Source organism: Pongo abelii, chromosome 23 (assembly GCF_028885655.2).
Source record: "Pongo abelii isolate AG06213 chromosome 23, NHGRI_mPonAbe1-v2.0_pri, whole genome shotgun sequence".
Taxonomy (NCBI): domain Eukaryota; kingdom Metazoa; phylum Chordata; class Mammalia; order Primates; family Hominidae; genus Pongo; species Pongo abelii.
Window position 1 is genome coordinate 38,688,041 of NC_085929.1, and position 20,623 is coordinate 38,708,663.

At 39.8% G+C, this 20,623-nt stretch overlaps 1 protein-coding gene across 1 annotated transcript in view; it reads right to left on the reverse strand.

Moving 5' to 3' along the window:
- Positions 1-3,132: 3,132 nt before the first annotated feature.
- Positions 3,133-20,623, reverse strand: part of SLC5A4 (solute carrier family 5 member 4) — a 37,446-nt gene continuing 19,955 nt past the window's right edge. Inside the window, exons 8-15 of the mRNA XM_024240012.3 lie at positions 19,480-19,700; positions 17,504-17,639; positions 15,563-15,670; positions 13,839-13,989; positions 10,331-10,499; positions 8,932-9,147; positions 5,580-5,682; positions 3,133-3,394 (exon numbers count right to left, since the gene is read on the reverse strand). Of these exons, the coding sequence (XP_024095780.2) occupies positions 3,183-3,394; positions 5,580-5,682; positions 8,932-9,147; positions 10,331-10,499; positions 13,839-13,989; positions 15,563-15,670; positions 17,504-17,639; positions 19,480-19,700 (1,316 nt within the window). The 3' untranslated portion in view covers positions 3,133-3,182. The remainder of the gene's footprint in view (positions 3,395-5,579; positions 5,683-8,931; positions 9,148-10,330; positions 10,500-13,838; positions 13,990-15,562; positions 15,671-17,503; positions 17,640-19,479; positions 19,701-20,623) is intronic.

The following is a 20,623-nucleotide window of genomic DNA, read 5'->3' on the forward strand; positions in this document are numbered from 1 at the left end:
ATCATCAAATTGACAAAAATTCACTACCATTCGTAATATACCCTGTAGTCAAGCATGTGAGTAAATAAAAACTCTCATACACTGATGAGAATATAAATTGGCAAATCCTTTTTGAAACATAATTTTTAATCAAAATATTAATGCTTGTACACTTTGCTCCAGTATTCCATTTCTAGGAAAATAAAATAAAACTAGCAAATATGGCAAAAGATGAATATACACATATGTCTATTTGAGTATTGTAGATAATAGCAAATAATTGAAACCAACATGAGTGTTCCTCAGTAGAAAAGTGGCCAAATTACAGTGAACTATCCTATGGAACAATAGTGCAGCTATAAGAAGAATGAGGGAGATCTATTTGTACAGATAGACAAAGATCTCCAAGATATATTTTATGTGAAAAAGCCAGTCACAAAATAACACATAAAGGAAGATTGCATTTTGTAAATGTATGTGTATGTTTACATATGTATATAAGTTAATAGAAAAATTACTTACTAGAACATATGCTTTAACCTGTCAACACCTCTTTGGGAAGTTAGTGACAGTAGATGAGAGGATTGGGTTCTCAGTGAAGAGTATTATATTTAATTCTACAGACCCAAGGGCATTGTTTGAATTTTTATAACAATATGATGGATATGTTTCTTTAATTTTTATTATTTTTACCCAGGAAGAGACAGTCTCCAGCATGTGCTGAAAGTGCTCTCTCTTCCGTGTTTCTTTTTTGAGATGGAGTCTCACTCTGTCACCCAGGCTGGAATGCAGTGGTGCGGTCTCGGCTCACTGCAACCTCCGCCTCCCAAGTTCAAACGATTCTCCTGCCTCAGCCTCCTGAGTAGCTGGGACTACAGGCGCGTGCCACCACACCCAGCTAATTTTTTGTATTTTTAGTAGAGACAGGGTTTCACTATGTTGGCCAGGCTGGTCTCGAACTCCTGACCTCATCATCCACCCATCTCATCCTCCCAAAGTGCTGGGATTACAGGCGTGAGCCACCGCGCCCGGCCCTCTTCCATGTTTCTTACGTAATTTATTAAAACATATTTTAGTTTGTTGACTTGCTTACAAAAAGGTGTGTTTTAAACCTCTGTACAATTCTACATAGAGATAATTGTCATTCACTGTTAAAACAGTGAAATAAAGACAGAAATATGTATATTCAAGGATGCCAATAAATGTTAATATCTAAAATTAGATTGTGATAATTATTGCAAAACTCTGTGAATATATTAAAATATACTGAATTGTATGCTTTAAATACATACATTTTATAGTATGTGAATTATATTTTAATGAAGCAGTTAAAAATCAATGGTTTGATGTTTTAGTATTCAGTGACAAATGGCTTTAAGATGTAAGCAATAATTTCCAGTATATTTAAAAGATATTTACAATGGATATTTCTAGTTCACCCCCCTGTCAACTATTAGAAAACATTTTTATTTTTTAAATCCTTGAAATAACTGAGTGAAGGTCGCTTCATAGGAGAAGTCACTGTGGTGTAGATGAGGAGGTTACTAGGTAAGGCAGAGTTGGAAGAGGCATTCTTTTCAAATGGAAATCTCTGGAAACTTCAGAAAGCAAGTATGAGGTAGGGCAATTTGCCTGGTGTGTTAGTCTGTTCTCACACTGCTAATAAAGACACACCCAAGACTGGGTAATTTATAAAGGAAAGAGGTTTAATGGACCCACAGTTCAGCATGGCTGAGGAGGCGTCAGGAAACCTACAATCATAGTGGAAGGGGAAGTAAACACGTCCTTCTTCACAAGGCGGTGAGAGAAAGAAGTGCAAAGCGAAGTGGGGGGAAGCCCCTCATAAAACCATCAGATCTCATGAGAACTCACGATCACAACAGCAGCAGCATGGGGATAACCGCCCTCACAATTCAATTACCTCCCACCAGGTCTTTCCCACAACGCGTGGAGATTATGGGAACTACAATCCATGATGAGAGTTAGGTGAGGACACAGCCAAACCATATCACCTGGTCATTTTCTTTTTAAGTCTTCACATATAAGTGAGATCCTATAGCATTTGTCTTTCTGTGTCTGGCTTATTTCAGCCAGAACATTATTAGCATAATGTTCTGCAGGTTCATCCACATTGTTGCAAGTGGCAGGATTTCCTTCATTTTTATGTCTGAATCGTATTCCATCATGTATATATACAACATTCTCATCATTCATCCATCACAGCACACTTAAATTGTTTCCGTATCTTAGCTATTGTGAATAGTGCTGCAATGAAAAGTTGAACTCATAGAAGCAGAGAGTAGATGATGGTTGCCTGGGGTGAAGGGGTAGGTAACTGGGGAGGTATTAGAGTACAAACCTTCACTCATAAGATGAATATATTCTGAGGGTGCAAAGGATAGCATGGTGAGTGTAGCTAATAATGCTGTATTGTGTGCTTGAAATTTACTAAGAGTCTATCAGTTGTTCTCACCACACACAGAAAAGGTAAACATGTGAGGTGATAGATGTGTTAGTTAACTTGTGGTTGTTGTTTCAGAATGTATACATATATCAAATCATCACGTTGTACATCCTAAATATAAACAATTTTCATTTGTTTACTGTACCTCAATAAAGCTGGAAAAATAGATTTAGACCTGTGTGTCTTGTTTAGACACGTAGAGGTCACTTCACAGTTTTATAAATTATCAACTCTTAGTGACACAAAGGAACAACAAAAGCAAAATATCAAGTCTGTAGTCATCTCATTGGATAAAATTACCAACTGCTCATTTTTTTTTTTTTTTTGGCCACACAACATACTATAAAATGAAAATGGCCGGGCGCAGTGGCTCACGCCTGTAATCCCAGCACTTTGGGAGGCCGAGGCAGGTGGATCACGAGGTCAGGAGATCGAGACAATCCTGCCTAACACGGTGAAACCCGGTCTCTATTAAAAATACAAAAAATTAGCCGGGCGTGGTGGCGGGCGCCTGTAGTCCCAGCTACTCCGGAGGCTGATGCTGGAGAATGGCGTGAACCCGGGAGGCGGAGCTTGCAGTGAGCCGAGATGGCGCCACCGCACTCAGGCCTGGGAGACAGAGCGAGACTCCGTCTCAAAAAAAAAAAAAAAAAAAAAAAAAAAAAAAAAGAAAATCACTAAAATTATCCTTTGGTTCATTATTAAGAATTATTCATTATTCTAATGGCTCAGATAGAGTTCAGGCATAGTAGCCGTGAATAAAGACCACCACAGCCAGGAGGAGTATGGCGTTGATGTTCACTATTGTCCTCCACAAGGGCCTCTCAGACGTGTCTGTGAGCTTCTTGCTCAAGGCTTCCTCCTCCTCCTTGGTTAGCTTGGGTCCCTTCTGCAAACCGCAGAACAAGTCATAAGCTTCCTTGAGGCATCCACGTGATTGCTCAGGATAATCTGGAACAAAGATAAGCAAATGATCGCAGAAGATGTAGATCACAAAGGAACTAGAAATCCTTGTCAGTGTAGTACCTATGACTGTAAAAAACGATTACAATCAGCTGGGAGTGTTAAGAGGAATCCCTGAGAAAATGTAGATAAATTTAATCATATAAAAACAGGCAACTTTTGCATGGCATGAAGTTCAATAAACGAAGTAAAAACAAATGACAAAATGGGGGAAATGTTCGCATATTCTATTACAAAGGGTTTAATATCTTTAATATATAAGAGATTTCTAAAAATAGGTAAGAAAAGGCTATCAACAGCCCCATGTCAGCATATTAGAGAGATGAATAAACAGTTGAAAGAAAAAAGGCACATGGTTCTCAAGCTCACTCAAAAAAGAGAAATGTAAACTAAACATATACCACTTTGTCATCTATCAGTGGGAAAAATACAGAAGTTTCACAACATACTGTGTTAGTGAGTTTGCGTGGAAACAGGCACTCTTCTATATTGTTGCTAGGGAAGCAAGTCCCCTATGGAGGGGAATTAGTAGCGTATTGCAAAATCATATAGGCATGAACCCTTTGACCCAACAACTGAACTCCACAAAATCTATCCCCAGCTTACACTGGCAAAAATACAGAAAGACTCATGTATATGGGTATCTGTTGCAGCACTGGAAAATTTAATACTTCTAAACTCAAATGTTTATAAAAATCATAATTAAGGTAAGATTATATTTAAAAAGAAATGATAATGAAATTATACAAATTAAAAGCTGTGAAATTTAAAACAGTATTACTTTGAGGGAAATGTATATGGTCTTATTTATATAGAAAAGAACAATCAAAGAAAAATCAAAAGAAAAATCAAATTTCCAGATTTACCGGAAATGAATGAGTTAATATCCAACTTAGTAAAAAAAAAATAAGAGAATCAACCCAAATAATGTAAATGGAAGGGAATACAAATAAAAACGGAAAGAATGAAATAGAAAATAAGGAAAATAATGGAAATGACAAAGCCAGAAGTTAGTTCTTTGAGAAAAGTAAACTAGACAAATCTTTAGTAAGATTAAGAAAAAAGATAAATCACAAAATATACTAGAGATTGAAAGGATAACACAACTATAGAGGCAGCATAGATGGATAAGTAGACACTATGAATAACTTTATGCCAATATATTTACAATGTGCACTAAATGGACACAATCCTAGAAATGTATAATTTTCCAAAAACAATTAATGAAGAAATGGAAACTCTAAATAGTTCCATAGCCATTATATAAATTTGATCAGTAATTAAGATGTGCAACACACACACACACACAGCCCTTATGGTATTATTGGCAAAATACCAAAATTCAGTGGCAACATTATTTCAATCTTATTGAAATATTTTCATAAAATGGAAAAATGGGCTAATTTCTGATTCATTCTATGATAACTCTATGATCTTAATACCAAAACCAAAGACTTAGTACAAAACCAGAAAACGATAGGCCAGTCATACTCAGGAATGCTGATATAAAAAATCAAAAGGAACAGAAAACCCTGACTCTTCACTTTGAAGAAACCAAACCAAAACAGACAATTATTGTCCAGTTTAAGACAACATATTGTGAAGTGCTAAACCTTATCTGAGGTTTAAAAAACCTTGGGTAAACAAAGAGCCAGGGGGATGACTGATGGAGAAATTTTCATGAAGGAAGTGAGATTAGAACTTAGTTTTAAAGAATAAGCATTTTTTTTCCCCTTGGACAGGAGGTAGAAATATTCTAGGGAGCTTGGCACATGTGGGGAAAAGTGAGAAAACCTGTCTGCCTGGAATAGAGGGTATGTTAGAGAAAATACTGAGAAATAAAGTTGGAGAGAAGGTGGGTCTAGATGCTTATTTGCAGACAATCAAGATTGAACACTTACTATGTAACTAGGAACAGGCGAGTCTGTAACTGATTGTCATCTCAGTAACTATGGATGGATGATGGGTGGACAAACCAACCAATGGACAGGCAGATGAATAGATGGATTTAATATGTTGTCTTGGTTTTTGGAAAGGTAAAAATTTAAAGTTTCAGTTTGTCATAAATCTAACAGGCTTTTCGGAAGCTGGATTTAATGACATTAAAATAAAACCATAAACAAGCCTGTGCACAGAGTTCCTACATGAAAACCAAATGTAAACCAAATATTACCTTCTTCAACGCCGTCATCTGTTTCTTCCTTACTTTTCTCTTCTGCATCTATATCGATTCGCTCCTCTGTACTGTTCCGAAGAACCCAGCACAGGCGGTACAGCTGAAACAGGGACCATACAAAAGTGCATTCGTAATAGGCAAATGTTTGCAATAATATAATGGAATGGTACCTTTGTTTATTGCCTGGTTTTTAAAAAAAATCAAACCATACAGGAGAATATAGATCACAAAGAAAAGGCCTCCTACCACACTCACTCACCAAAACACACTAATCATTTTACATTTTTTTCTGTTTTTAATTCTTCTGGTTGCTATTTAGAACTTCAAGTGATATATTTAAAAATACCTACTTCTGGATTTGTAATTTCAGCAAAGTTGAAGATTTAGCTAACATACACTATACCCCAGCTTCACTCATTGTCCTTAACATCCAACAGTTATTAGCCACATCATGATTTCCTTCAGTTTATCTAGTGGTTGCTTTTATAACTTTCAAACTATCTTCTTAAATTCTATTTCTGGATCCATCACATTTGGCTGGTATCTATGTACTATTCTTGAATTCCAGTTGCAATTAGTACCCTTACACACTCCTTTTCCTAACCCACCTCCAAACTTCTGTCAGCTATACCATTATTTTAAACTATTATGCTTTATATAATTTTTATTATTTTCTGTAAATATATTAAGATTTCCATGGTTAGTCTGTATGTTGATTTAAGCATTTGAAAATAAATAGAATTGATGGTGTATGTATTGATTGGACACAAGTAAATATCAGCCCTGGGTCATTCTAAGGAAATTGCTCCAAGTATCAATGTTTTTTTTTTGTTTTGTTTTGTTTTCAATAAGAAGGAGTTTCTATCTTGTTGCCCAGCTGGAGTGCAATGGTGCGATCTCGGCTCACTGCAACCTCCGCCTCCTGGGTTCAAGCAATTCTCCTGCCTCAGCCTCCCGAGTAGCTGGGATTACTAAAGGTGACTGCCACCATGCCCGGCTAATCTTTGTATTTTTAGTAGAGATGGGGTTTCACTATGTTTTTGGCCAGGCTGGTTTCAAACTCCGACCTCAGATGATCCACCCACCTTGGCCTCCCAAAGTGCTGGGATGACAGGCGTGAGCCACTGCGCCCAGCCTATCAATGGGTTTTAAACCTTTATAATCTATCATATTCTAAGTTATACTTCATTTTAATTTGGCTCATGACTTTCTTGTACAAATTTACTAGAATTCGTAATTGGTTTTATTTGTTCTTGACATAACATATGCCTTTACCTTCTCACTAAGATTCCTAATCATATCTTCATAAGCTCTTATTCACAGGATTTCTTGTATTAGATCCACTTTCTTTGTTAAAAACTCTCTTCTTGGGAGTCCTTCAATTTCTGTTTAATTACGCATAGCGTAATTTCTAGTTTTGCTGAAAGACTATCATCCTAGGAAATCTCATTTCTGCACTGTTAGGCTAGATTCACAACAGTTTTCATGACTTTCTCTGAAATAACCATGATATTTATCAGTCTATTTTGGAAGTTAAGCCTTGTAGCATATTAATGAAACATTAACATAAATCAGAAAAATGGTCTCACTGGTCCTTCAGACAATATTTTTTTCCTAAAAATTAGTAATAAAATGGGTTACTTCTATTGGCAAATAAGAATTTAACATATATATATTTAAAAACTATGATATGTTTTCTAGTGTTCTTTCATCTAACTCAATATTCAGCGTAAATATTTAGTTAGGAATTTCAGTGACATGTCCTTTGTAAAACATTTTGAGCTGTGCTGTATTTCAGGTTTCCCATCCACACATAATCTACTGGCCACTTCTCAGGAAAATATATAAAGAAGCATTGCTTCAAAAATTGTGAGTGATAAATTCAAAGTACATAAAAGCTACACATGTTTAGTCATAAATTCAAACAATTCAAACAGTATTAGTATATAAGCAGTATTTATATTTTAGAAATAATTAATTAATATTTGCTGGGCCCCTAGAGTGTCTCCCCACTCCCTGAGATGCCTCTTGTTGAAAATCTTAGGTGGGTATGCCCTAAGATTTTTTTTGTATGCTTAGACAAACATCTATATGCCTACATGTGTTTTATTTCAGAAAGTGCTATTATACATTATTATATTATTCTGCACATATTTTTCCACTTAACCATATTATGAACTTTTTTTTCAGAGCGAATAATAGAGCTCCCTCATGTTTCTAAACAGCTGCATAATGTTCAATGCACTGTGTTTGTGTGCTCATTCCCTTCATGATGAAATCTGGATTTTCTCGCAGCTATTTCCTATTTGAAAACTTTTGCAGAGAAAATCTTTATACACATATTTTTCCTACTTGAACAAGTATTTATACACAGTAAGCTCCTAAAACTGGGGATTGTTGCTTCATAAGTATTCATAAGTATTTATCCATAAATACTACCCAATTGCTCTACTATAAATTATAAAATCTATACACTCTCCAACAGTTTTGGACTGTGGGAATTTTCCCACAACACTAATATCAACCACTAACATTAAATATTATTCATATTAAACATTTTTGCCAAATTGAAAGGCAAAAATGCATCTCATTATTCTATTCTTTCTTTTCCTGCCCCCTGGTACCATGTACTTTCTCCCCATCTCTGTGCCAGTCAGTGTTCATGCTGTATATGAAATCCTATTGACCCAAACAGGCACAGCCCAGATGACAGCTCTGCTGTGAAGTCTTTCCCAGTGTCTTTGGAAACACCAATTATTCTCTTCCTGGTGTCCTATGACAATGCTGTAGATTGACTTTCCAACTACACTGTGCAGTTTACAAAATATAATGTCCATTTTCTAATCCCTTACTTTTTAATTCACTGGTGTTTTGCACATACTAGGTGCAAATTGTTCTTTATTTCAGTGACTGAATGATAATCTTTTAGGGTTCTTCTAGCTCTAGAGGTACAAGGAATACATTTCCTGGAACTCATACATTCACACAATAAAAGGCAAAGAACTCTTTTTTTTTTTTTTTGAGACAGTGTCTCGCTCTGTCACCCAGGTTGGAGTGCAGTGGCCCGATCTCGGCTCACTGCAAGCTCCGCCTCCCAGGTTCATGCCATTCTCCTGCCTCAGCCTCCCGAGTAGCTGGGATTACAGGTGCCCGCCACCACACCCAGCTAATTTTTTGTATTTTTAGTAGAGACAAGGTTTCACCATGTTAGCCAGGATGGTCTCAATATCCTAACCTCGTGATCCGCCCGCCTTGGCCTCCCAAAGTGCTGGGATTACGGGCGTGAGCCACTGCGCCCGGCCAAGAACTCTTATTTAAAATTAGCATATATCCATTACTCATCACTCACATGTACATCAGGAATGGGTTTTGTTAAGAGGGAAATTCCCAGGGTGACCAGCATGGACCCAAAAAAGAGAACGATGGAAAAGTACAGATAGTGCACTCCACAGATAATCTTGGGACAGTTACTGGGAGCCAAGCAACTCCCTGTTCCATAAGCAAACTCTGTTATCATACGAATGAGGCCCATCGCAAGTCCAACCATTAGACCCCAGAATGCTCCCTGCAAAAGAAGCAAGAAGAAAATCAGAATGTTTAGAAAATATGAGAAGCTTATGAGAAGCTTATTCAAGTAAGTCATCATTATAATCCTGCCTGCTTTCTCAGTTAAGGACCAACAAATGGCTAACCTTGGGCAAAAGGTTACCAATGTAGGGAAAATTGCAAATACATGTGCTTCTTAGTTGGATGCTGCTTTCCATGGTCCTGAACTGTACATACCCCTGCACCATCGTTGATTCTCCAACACCAGGACACTACTGTCTACACTGACCCAAGCTGAAGTTTTCCTTGACTTTTGTTTCATAGTTAGATCAAAACACTTGTGATTTATTTAATAAAATAAGCAGAAGTATCAATTATGTTACACAATTTCCAGAGCTGATATTAGGTAGTTTTGAGAGTTCTATGAAGCTCTTGATAATTTATTTCTGTGAGGAGTTGATGGGGGTGGAAACATGTGTCTGTTCCTCTGCTCAAGATGTTATGTTTTAGAAAAACAGTATTGCATGGAGATTAATGGTATGAGCTTTGGATGGAAGAAGATCTAAGCCTGAATACCAAGATCCCACTTACTAATATTAAGTAACATGTGGAAAGCACATAGATACTAACCCCTCTGCACCTGTTCCTCATCTGAAAATCATAATAGTAAGGCTAGTACTAAGGAACAATTGAAAGATTAAGGGTACATGACCCACAATAATCAATTAATTACATATATCACAATAGTAATGAACACAATTTGAATTCTTACTAGTGTGGTAGGTTTTCTTCTAAGAATTTCACATATTTTATCTCACTTAATCCTCACAACAATCCCACAGGATAGGTGCTATCATTATCTTCATTTTACAGAGACTCAAGTAATTTGCTTAGGATCACAATACGATTAGGTGGTATAGCCATGATTGGGCCCTGGCAGTCTGCCTCCCAAACATGTTCCTCAACTCTGCAGCATGTATCTACGTAATATTTTGTAAGAAACATATAAAGGCTGTACTATGAATGTGTGCTATATTTTTATACTTTAGCAAGGATCAGGAATTGTGGCTGACCTCAACTAAAATTAAGATGGGCCATGACTTGCATAAATAGGGTAGAAAGAATGTATTTTGATGCCCCAGTGAAATAAATGATTTTTTTCTCACTCCAGCAGGGAATTTTTTTTTCCAGTTTTCACTCACCTGTTCATTGACTCTTTTACAGAAGATGGCAAGCACAAAGACAGCTGCAATTGGAGGCCCAAGGTAGCTAGAAATTGATTCTGTGTAATGGATTAGTTGTCCATTTCGAGACATTTGTACCAATGGGACCCACACAATGCTCACAACAGTTAATAGAAGAACAAATATCCTGAGAAGAAAACAACATAATTTAAACATTAAACAAAAGCACTATAGTTACTTCCATTGTGCTTTAGTTCTAGCATTCATTCTTGTTGTCACTCATTGATTTTCCAAACAAAATCAAGCTCCTTGACCATACATAAACCCATGCTGTGCTTAATGGTGATCTTTTAGTAAAATGCCAATAAAGCAATTGCTTGTCTATAATTAATCATAATAGCTTCATCTATGAGATTAAATATCTATTCATGAAGATAGTTAAAATATCAGTGATTAATAACTCCAATGCACTACATGTAGTATATCAATTGGAAATAAATACCACACTATTTCTATTAACCAGCAATTATTTGCATGATAAAGAAAGCAGACTTCCATTTTTTGTTCTTTTCCTGGCTTGCAGGAACAAAGTTGGTTTGCATAGGTTAGAATGGAAACAGCTTCTATCTCAGAATGCTGAGTAAATCAGCAAGAAATACTAACTTGTGCATTTTACTACTTGAGTACTTCAGCAGGTAAAAAGCGTGTTAAAGGCTCCTGTTGTCCAGGGAGCATGACTTCTTCACCTTTCTAAACTCCAGCATTGTCTGTGCTTGTTCTGTGAGTAAATGAACCAACACAATTTACTGGAATGTGCATAAAAGGCCATTCATCTCTCTCTGCTCACATGAAACAGAGAAGCAGTTGTGGGGTGGAGGAAGGAACAAGCATTTGGGCAGGAGACTGAAGCACAAATGTCTCATTTAAATGTTACAAAATCACTGCATCCTTGCAACAACTAATTGTGATAAACTATGGGAAGTCTTAGCATAATGCCTAAACCACAGTAAGGATTCAATAAATTACACTTACTGTTGGTATTTTTTAATCACCATTGGAAGGCAAATCACGTGCTTTCCCAACTCGTTCAGTTCCAGTTTCCTATCACATGTAGAATAAAATCCTGTCTCGTTATGACTTCAATAGCCCTGGATGACCTCACCTCCAGGCACCTTTCTGACCTTGCTCTTCACTGTTCCACTGGCTTCTCATGGATGAACCTCACTCCTGGTTGTTCTCAAACATACCACATACGCGACTATGGGAGGAAAGCAGCCCTCATTGTTCCTACCCCCAGAGCACCATGGGGCTCACTCCCACACTTCCTGCATTGCAGGCTCTGCTCAGATGCCACCTCCTCAGAGAGGACTCCCTGAGCACCTGGATGAGGTTGCTTCCATCCTTTTTTCCTGCTTTAATTGTCTTTCTAGCGCCTCTGGTCACCTGAGGTAGCATACCTTTATTAATTGTCTATCTTCCTGACAAAGGCATACATTCCACGAGGCAGGAATTTTAAAAACATACGTGTTTTTTTCCTATTTGTGTTTTGTGGGATAGTAGACATTTGATAACAGAGAGAGAGAGGGGGGAAAAGAAAAAGTTATTACTTTATCATTGAGACTTAAGGAGGATGTGTGTCCAAGATCATATACCTATCAGTGGGACGACTGCATCTTGGGCCTCCTGAACACCAACCAGTACCTTCTCTACTACAGGTACACTCCTGCCCTCCTGTACTCCCTCTCCTACAGCATTTGTTCAGAGTCAAGCTCTGGGCCAAGTGAGGCCTTTGGGTTTTTCCCCCAAGTGTTTAATTTACTAAAGCTATTGTTACTGTCACCAACAAAGTACAGTCTTTTAAAATAGTTGGTCAGTTTCTCTTGATACCAATTTCTTTGAAAAGAGTAGACAAATACTGTTATCTTACTACAGTGGAACATCACAGAGTAAGAAATTACACTACCGCTACACATAGCAGTACGGTTGAATGTTGCAAACATAACATGAGCAAAAGAAGCCGTATTTCGGCAGGTGGCGGTGGCTCACGCCTGTAATCCCAGGACTTTGGGAGGCTGAGGTGGGTGGATCACAAGGTAAAGAGATCGAGACCATCTGGCCAACATGGTGAAACCCCGTCTCTACTAAAATACAAAAATTAGCTGGGCATGGTGGTGCGTGCCTGTAGTCCCAGCTACTCGGGAGGCTGAGGCAGGAGAATTGCTTGAACTCTGGAGGCAGAGGTTGCAGTGAGCCAAGATCGAGCCACTGCACTCCAGCCTGGGCGACAGAGCAAGACTCTGTCTTGAAAAAAAAAATTGTATTTCAAGGGATACAAATTCAATTATTCTACCTATAATAGCCTGAAGTTGGAAAAGACTAAGCTATAGCATCACAAGTCACAGTGGTTAGCTTTGGAATGATGTGGCCCAAGATGAACGAACTTCTGGGTGCTGGTAATTTCCATGTCTTGACTTGATCGATGGTTACATGGGTCCTCACTTGGTGACACATCTCTGAGCTGTGCATCCATGTTTTAACTGTTTTCTTTATGTGTGCTGTACTTTGATTTTTAAAACATTTTACAAAATGCTATGACAGGCCAGGGGTGGTGGGTCACACCTGTAGTCCCAGCACTTTGGGAGGCCGAGGAGAATGGATCACCCAAGGTCAGGAGTTTGAGCCCGGCCAAGGATGTGAATCCCTATCTCTACTAAAAATGCAAAAAATTATCTGGGCATGGTGGCGGGCACCTGTAATCCCAGTTGCTCAGGAGGCTGAGGCAGGAGAATCGCTTGAACCCGGGAGGCGGCAGTTGCAGTGAACCGGGAGCACGCCATTGCACTCCAGCCTGGGCAAAAAGAGTGAAACTGTCTCAAAAAAAAAAAAAATGCTATGACAATATAGGGTCTTCTCGAAAATTGTGAAGGGGAAAAAGGACATTCTGGTATCGACTTTTTCCTCTTGTTTCCCTCCATCTCACTTCCACTATCTTCAAGGCCCCCAGGCTGCTCAGGGTCCTCTGGGTTGACTTAACTCTCCAAGCATCCTCTTGGAATTAGTCCCTTACCTGCTCCTTTGTAACACAGCCCAATCATTAATGAATATGACTGATAAACTCCTCTGTGTTCATGTGTGGAAGACTTAATCCATTACCTCCATGTGATATACACGGAAACTGCTAGAGACAATGCATTCACCTATCAGAGTAGGTGGGAATTTTACACCCCATTAAAATACTGGTGGAGTTTTATGAAGATGTGGACAGGGGGGTGATGTGAGGAGGGGAAGAAATAAGAGCCATTCAGAAGCATTTGAAAGACTGAAAAAGTGATTATTTCATTTAAAGGTATGGTTCAAATTTTTGTATCTGGAAAGTGATCACTTGAATTCAATGTACTCCAATGTCTCTTCCCCCTACCCAGATGCTATGATTACTTTCACCAAAGCCAAAGGCAAGGGAACTCTAGTTCACTTCTACGTCTGTACTTCTCCAGAGGATTCTAGGTGGGAACCAGGGTTCACTCACCGTCCAGCTATCAGGAGCTCTTTCTCCGACGCTTGCTTCCGCATCTTGGTGTAGAGGTCAATGGTGAAGAGGGTGCTGGCGCTGTTGAAGATGGAGGTCAGGGAGCTCATGAGAGAGGCCAGCATGACCGAAAGCATCAGGCCTCGCAGTCCTGGAGCCAGGAAAGGGTACAAACACTGGTTAGTGGCTGGACACCGCCTTGCTAAACCAGAGCGTTGAAAGGTAAAAGCATCATCTGGAACATAGGTTAACTGATGTCCTTATCAATACACATCAGCATGTGGAGTTTTCTGCATATCTTCCTGGTCACCTGAGAATAATCCAGTATAAATAAGTCAGGCACAGAAAGACAAAACATCACATATTCTCACTTACTTCTGCCATCTAAAAATAAAAAGCAATTGAACTCATGGATGTAGAGAGCAGAAGGATGGTTACCAGAGGCTGGGAAGGGTAGTGGGGGACTAGGGGTGGCAGCGGGGATGGTTAATGGGTACAAAAAAAAGAGAGAAAGAATGAATAAGACCTACTGTTTGATAGCACAGCAGGGTAACCATAATCAGTAATAACTTAATTGTACATTTTAAAATAAAGAGTGTAATTGAATTGTTTGTAACTCAAAAAATAAACGCTTGAGGGGACGGATTAAAGCAAAAAGAATTTTAGTCCTAAACATGAACTTAGAGATCATCTACTGGAACCCAGTTTTAGAAGAGAGGAAACAACATCACACCATCTTTCTTTGGGTAGGGACTGTTGGCTTCCTGAAAACTTAAGAGAACTGGAGAGGAAGAAGTCCAGTAGGCAGTTCTGCTAAACAAGTCTTTGGAGAGGCAAAGCCAAGAGTTTTGAGCCATGATGGGAACTTCATCCTCCAGTTCCCTCTGCCCATTAGTAACGGCCCTAAGCCTCCTAGGACAGAGTGTGTGTGGATGGGAAGCATGTGGTGTCATGGTTGTGGGCCCTGGTCTCTTCCTCCCTCCTGTGTGTAAGGGTGGAGGAAGGTGGAAGAAACATAGCCAACCCTTGATAGGGTAGGAGATCACCTGGTCAAGTCCTGAGCTCTGTACCCTGTTCCATTTCTGTTCACCACAGCAGTGATCACCTTCTGGCATCCTAATAATTTATGTATTTCCTATGTGGTTTATTTTCTATCTCATACTACTAGATTTTGAGTTCCAAGAGGTAGGGGACTTTGTGCCTATTTCATTGATGTTTTGTTAGCACCAAAGCAGTGCCTGGCACTTAGTAGGCACTCAATAAATAGTTGGAGATTAAATAGATTGAGATCTATTATTTGGTTATCACTAGCCCCAAAAATGCCCCCCAAAAAGCATAATAAATAGTTTATTCTATGTGGTTTATCTGGTTATCACTAGGCCCCAAAAAGCAGAAAAAATAGTTTACCTCTAGGTCTTGTGTTTACAAGTTTATGACTATGCAACTCTTTTATTGACAAATGGATCATTTAATTTGTTCTTGGCTGCCTCAGAAAACAGTCCTGAATCTGAAGGAGTAAGAATTCTTCTAACAGTAATTGTACCTGGTTCATCTCTGAAATTTTCAGGCCTAGCATAGAGCTGGTAACCTGTGGAAGGTGCTCAAGAAATGTCTGATGAGTTGGATTGAATTAATGGAAGGTACAAGAATTGCACCATAACCCTTCCTCGAGGCCCGTCTGTAGACAGGCCTCTGGGGCTGTCCCAGCAGGGACATTTTCCTACCTTGGGGCATCAGTTCCAGCACCATCGTTGGGTATGCATAGTTAGTGCAGCCAACATCAACGCCACAGTGTTTCACGCATTCAGAAGGTACCACACATGCTACCATATCTGGGGAAGAATTCAGAAGTGAGTCCAGTGAGGCCCAAATAGGCAAAACCAACAACCATTAAACAAAGAGAAAAGTTGAAAGATCATAAGGAAGGAAAGACATTTGCCTGGAAACTGGAGATTCAATTTTGAACTCCATACCATAGATCTGGCCCCTCTATGCCCAAAACACAACCCCAAGTATCTCATCCCCATAGCCCCTTGCACTGACCCATGGGACAGGGACTCCCATGGGACGTGGCCTAGCAAGAGCATTTGAGCAAAGAGAGGGAGTGGACCCCATCCTCTGGGAAAACAGCAAAAGAAGACATTCTTCTGGGAACACAGAACTCCAGAGACTGACAACAGCAGCAACAGGAAGTTAGGTCCTGCGTGCAGTCACATTTAGTCTAGTATCTTTCACCTGCATCTAAGAAGAGATGTCGCTTGTGATGGTCAGTTGGGTGACTGTCCCATGTGTGATGATGCCTCACCTCTGTGGCAGTTGCACAATACCTTGTTGGTTTTTTGTTTTTGCTTAAACAACCTTATGACAACAGACAGGAAGAATTGATAAAGAATCACCCAGAAAAATAACACCTCAGCACATCAGCTTCTTTTCATTCCTTCCTAATCCTTTTCTATAGAGACATGTCTTTTTCGTAAAACTATGGTAGTTGTTGAGACATTATTTTGCAAGTTTCTTTTTACATTTAATATAACCTCAGTATTTTCCCAAGTTTTGAGATAGTCTTCAGTCTCCTGTTTTCATTTTTCCATAAAGGAGGTGCACAATAATTTCTTTGGCCATTCCCCACTAGTTAGATACCTACACTTTTTTTTTTTTTAAAGAGATGGGGTCTCACTCTGTCACCCAAGCTGTAGTGCAATGGTGCAATCATAGTTCACTGTAGCCTTGAACTCCTGGGCTCAAGCAATCCTCCCGCCTCAGCCTCCCAAGCAGCTGAGACTACAGAACACATCACCATGCCTAGCTACTTTATCTTATTGTTTTAGAGATGGGATCTTGCTGTATTGCTCAGGCTGGTCTCAAAGTCCTGGGCCTCAAGTGATTCTCCTGCCTCAGCCTCCCAAGTAGGCGAGATTACAGGCGTGAGCATTCTTTACCCTTATAAACAACATTACAAAGCTCCAGTAAGAAGTGTTGTTGGTCCCTTGATGTTCACTTAACAAGATTTCAGTGAACTCAACTGATGCCCAGTTGAGAAAACATGAAGTGGATTCAGTGTTGTCTGATGGATTACCCCAATAAAAATGAGTCCTTGATTAGCCAAGAAAGATTTGGTTATATTTCCTTCACTTTTCATAATAAAGAAAGGAAGTTGAATTTTTTTAAGGAAGATTTTTAACACTAGCAGTTACTCTTAGCTGACTCAGAAATTTACATATCCTCAAACAACCTGATTCCAAAGCAGTGAAAATTGATTCAGTTCTCCAGTTTTCTCAGAGGGACCAAGACCTTCTCAGTCAGAGATGTCACCAAACTCAGACAGTACAGCTCACTTGACTCAAATTAACCCAATTCTACCTCATCCTGCAGTGTCCTTTTGCCATATTCTCTGGACTTCCTTAAATCTAAGCAACTCATGAAGACGGAACTCACAGACTCAAATGTCTACGAGACAGGCAGATGGTATGAAAAGGATAAAGGAACAGAGCATCCAATATGCCAAATTTTCCTGCCTTTGACCGCTGTGCAGGCTGCTCCCTCCACCTGGAAGTCTGCTTTTACTTCCTTCCAGAATGGATTTTCTCAAGGTTTTATGACATTTTAGAAACACCTCTCAGAATACAAGCATAAAAAAAGAGAGAACATACGGATTCAGGGCTTACCTGTGTACAGGATGCGGCTGATCATCCCCGGCATCACCATGAGGAACATGGGCAGCAGCTTCAGGTAAGCACACATAATGCAAGCGGCCTTCACGTGAGACATGTCCTTGCCACACAGGCAGCGCTGCACAATGACCTGCCCGGAGAACGTGACACACTCGTGAAACAAACCAGGGGATGATTTCAAAGGCAGTCAGCGTCCCTTTCCAGAGTTTAATGTTGCAACAAGAAATGATGTGGACCAGTATACCAAAGAGCTATCTGCACTCCTGTGTTCACTGCAGCACTATTCACAATAGCCAACATGTGGAGTCAGCCTGAGTGTCCATCAGCGGATGAATGGATAAAGAAAATATGCATAATACACAATGCAAAACCATTCAGCCATACACAACAATGGAGCCCTGTCATTTGCAGCGACATGGATGGAACCGGAGGTCATTACATTAAGTGAAATAAGCCAGGCACAGAAAGACAAATGTCACACATTCTCACTCATTCTCACTTCCTGAGGCGTAGCTTAGGAAGATATTGAAGGCTTTGATTTGCCCTGAAAGACGGAATAAACTAAGAAAGAAGACAATAGGCGATACTGGAATAAGGAGAAATAACCGGAGTAGGGCAAAAATGAATTCCCAAAGATGATAGTGAAGGGGTCATTGGATAAGGTTGGGCACCAGAGGGAGTGCTGCCAGACTGTGAGAGGGCAAAGACTCCAGGAGAACCTTTCATTCAATGAGTAATAATTAGGAAGAAAATTCAAAATGAAAAATTAAGAATTGGCCAGGTGCGGTGGCTCACACCTGTAATTGCAGCACTTTGGGAGGCCGAGACAGAAGGATTGCTGGAGTCCAGGAGTTTGAGACCAGCCTAGGCAACATAGTGAGACCCTGTCTCTATTTAAAAAATAATGGTTTTTAAAAAGAAAGAAAACAGGAATTAAAATTATTAATTCCAGGAACAAAAAAAAAAGCTAAGGAAAAGTCAGGCAGTATACATCACATGGTTCAGCTGTGAATTACATTCAGGTAGTCACAAAAATGGTGGCACTGAATGCTGATCGCTCCAAAATTGTGATTGACAGCTATTGGGAGGATGGGGGAACAGGTGTGCTTGCATGGGGCTGAGAAGGGAAAGTTGAAAGACAGCTAAACTCTCATCCTTCATCACAGGGAAGCCAACAATAAAATCCTAAAACTAAGAGGGAGCAACACAAGCATTTATCTGAATCACTTGGGGATCAAGTTAATGAGCAGATTCCAATTCAAAGGGTCTAGATAGGGTTATAGGGTCTGAGAGCATTTATTCCTAGTGAGCTCCAAGGTGATTCCATGTTGATGGCTCACAGACTGCACACTGAGCACAAGGATTTAGGGAACAAATAAATGCCAAAACACTTACTTAAAAGAGCTGAAAGCATTTGCCTCTGAAGGACAAGAAATAGGGTAGAAAGCAGGGCACCATGCAGCTATTTTTACATAGCAAGCTTTGTGGAAGTGTTTGACTCTTTAAGCTGGGTGTGGTGGCTCACCCCTGTAATCCCAGCACTTTGAGAGGCCGAGGTGGGCAGATCACCTGAGGTCAGGTGTTTGAGACCAGTCTGGCCAACATGGTGAAACCCCGTCTCTACTGAAAATACAAAAATTAGCTGGGCGTTGTGGTGCGCACCTGTAATCCCAGCTACTTGGGAGGCTGAGGCAGGAGAATCACTTGAACTGCGGAGGTAGAGGTTGCACTGAGCTGAGATCATGCCACTGCACTCCAGCCTGGGTGACAGAGTGAGCGAGACTCCATCTCAAAAAAACACAAAAAACAAAAACAAAGAAGTGTTTGACTCTTTAAACGATGTGTGTGCAAAATGGAAACTAAATGTTTTTCTATGAGACAAGAAAGAACAACAAACACATGTACACATACAGACACACAGACAGACAGGCAGACACAGACAGACACACACATGTATACATATACTTCACCTGATTTGTGCACCAGTACCACAAAGCTGTAATGGGCATTCCAAATATAATTCCTGGCCATGGAATGTCCCCATTCACAGGATCTCGGAAGATGTGGAAGGAGTCCGCCCGAGGTGTGTAGCAACTGGCACTGATTGTCAAATTGTCCCCCTCGACTACGGACGGGATGGCATTCATGTACTTCTCGGTAAAGCTCTCATAACCTCCAACTTCGTTAAATGCTAAAAAGGCATCAGAGTAAAATGAGATGTCTTACTGAAATCTAAGACGTCCAATGTTTATGATGACTACTTTTTGGTGGAGGTAAACAAGCACCTCCCATCAGCGCAGTCCAATCCTCAGTGACCCTCTCCCAGGTCCATGTCTTTCTGGTACCTCCACTGGCATTTGCCATGCTACCAGATTGACTTTCACGAAGTACACAAAGCAAATAACTCTGACTTTTCCTATATTGCTCTTTGAAATTTTGAGTTAGTGTTTCTTTTAAGGTAAAAATGAAGCTGTTATCCAACAGGCCGACACTGATGTCTCACAACCATTTAAAGCATAAGCAAACTGGAAGGTGAGCTAACAAAGTGAGCCTCATGAAATTATCCATCAGAAAGCCCCAGCTCCTCTGAAAAAGATCAGGAGGCAAAGGCCTCTCTTCTTGACCCAGAGCTTGGCTCTTTTGATCTTACTTGCAATCTGGTTTTCTGGTGCAACACTATATTTTGCCTGTTACAATAAAACATTGGAAGGATAAGAAGCAGAAATTGGGAGTGGCAGGTTAGACGTGACAAGGGAAAATGCTGAGACTCAGCCTGTTCGGGTCTGGAAAGGCTAGTCAGGTGCAGAAGAGAATTGTGGTTGCCCTTAGAAAGCTGAGCCCAGACATCTGGGGTCCCTTAGTATAGCTTTAAATGATGAAAAATTCATCAGGGTATTATACAATTGTAGGGTTGAGTTAACATTAATTTACTTCATTATTTAGCTGAAGGACTACTATGTGCCAAACACTGTGCTAGGATCATGTGGAAAATAAATGTGCAAGGCAGGGACTTAGCCGAGTGGAGGATACAGACAATACAAGGAAGTTGCTTTGATTAGGTAATTATGGTTTGTAACAAAAATACATAGGAGACCCTAAGAGATAAGAGTCCCC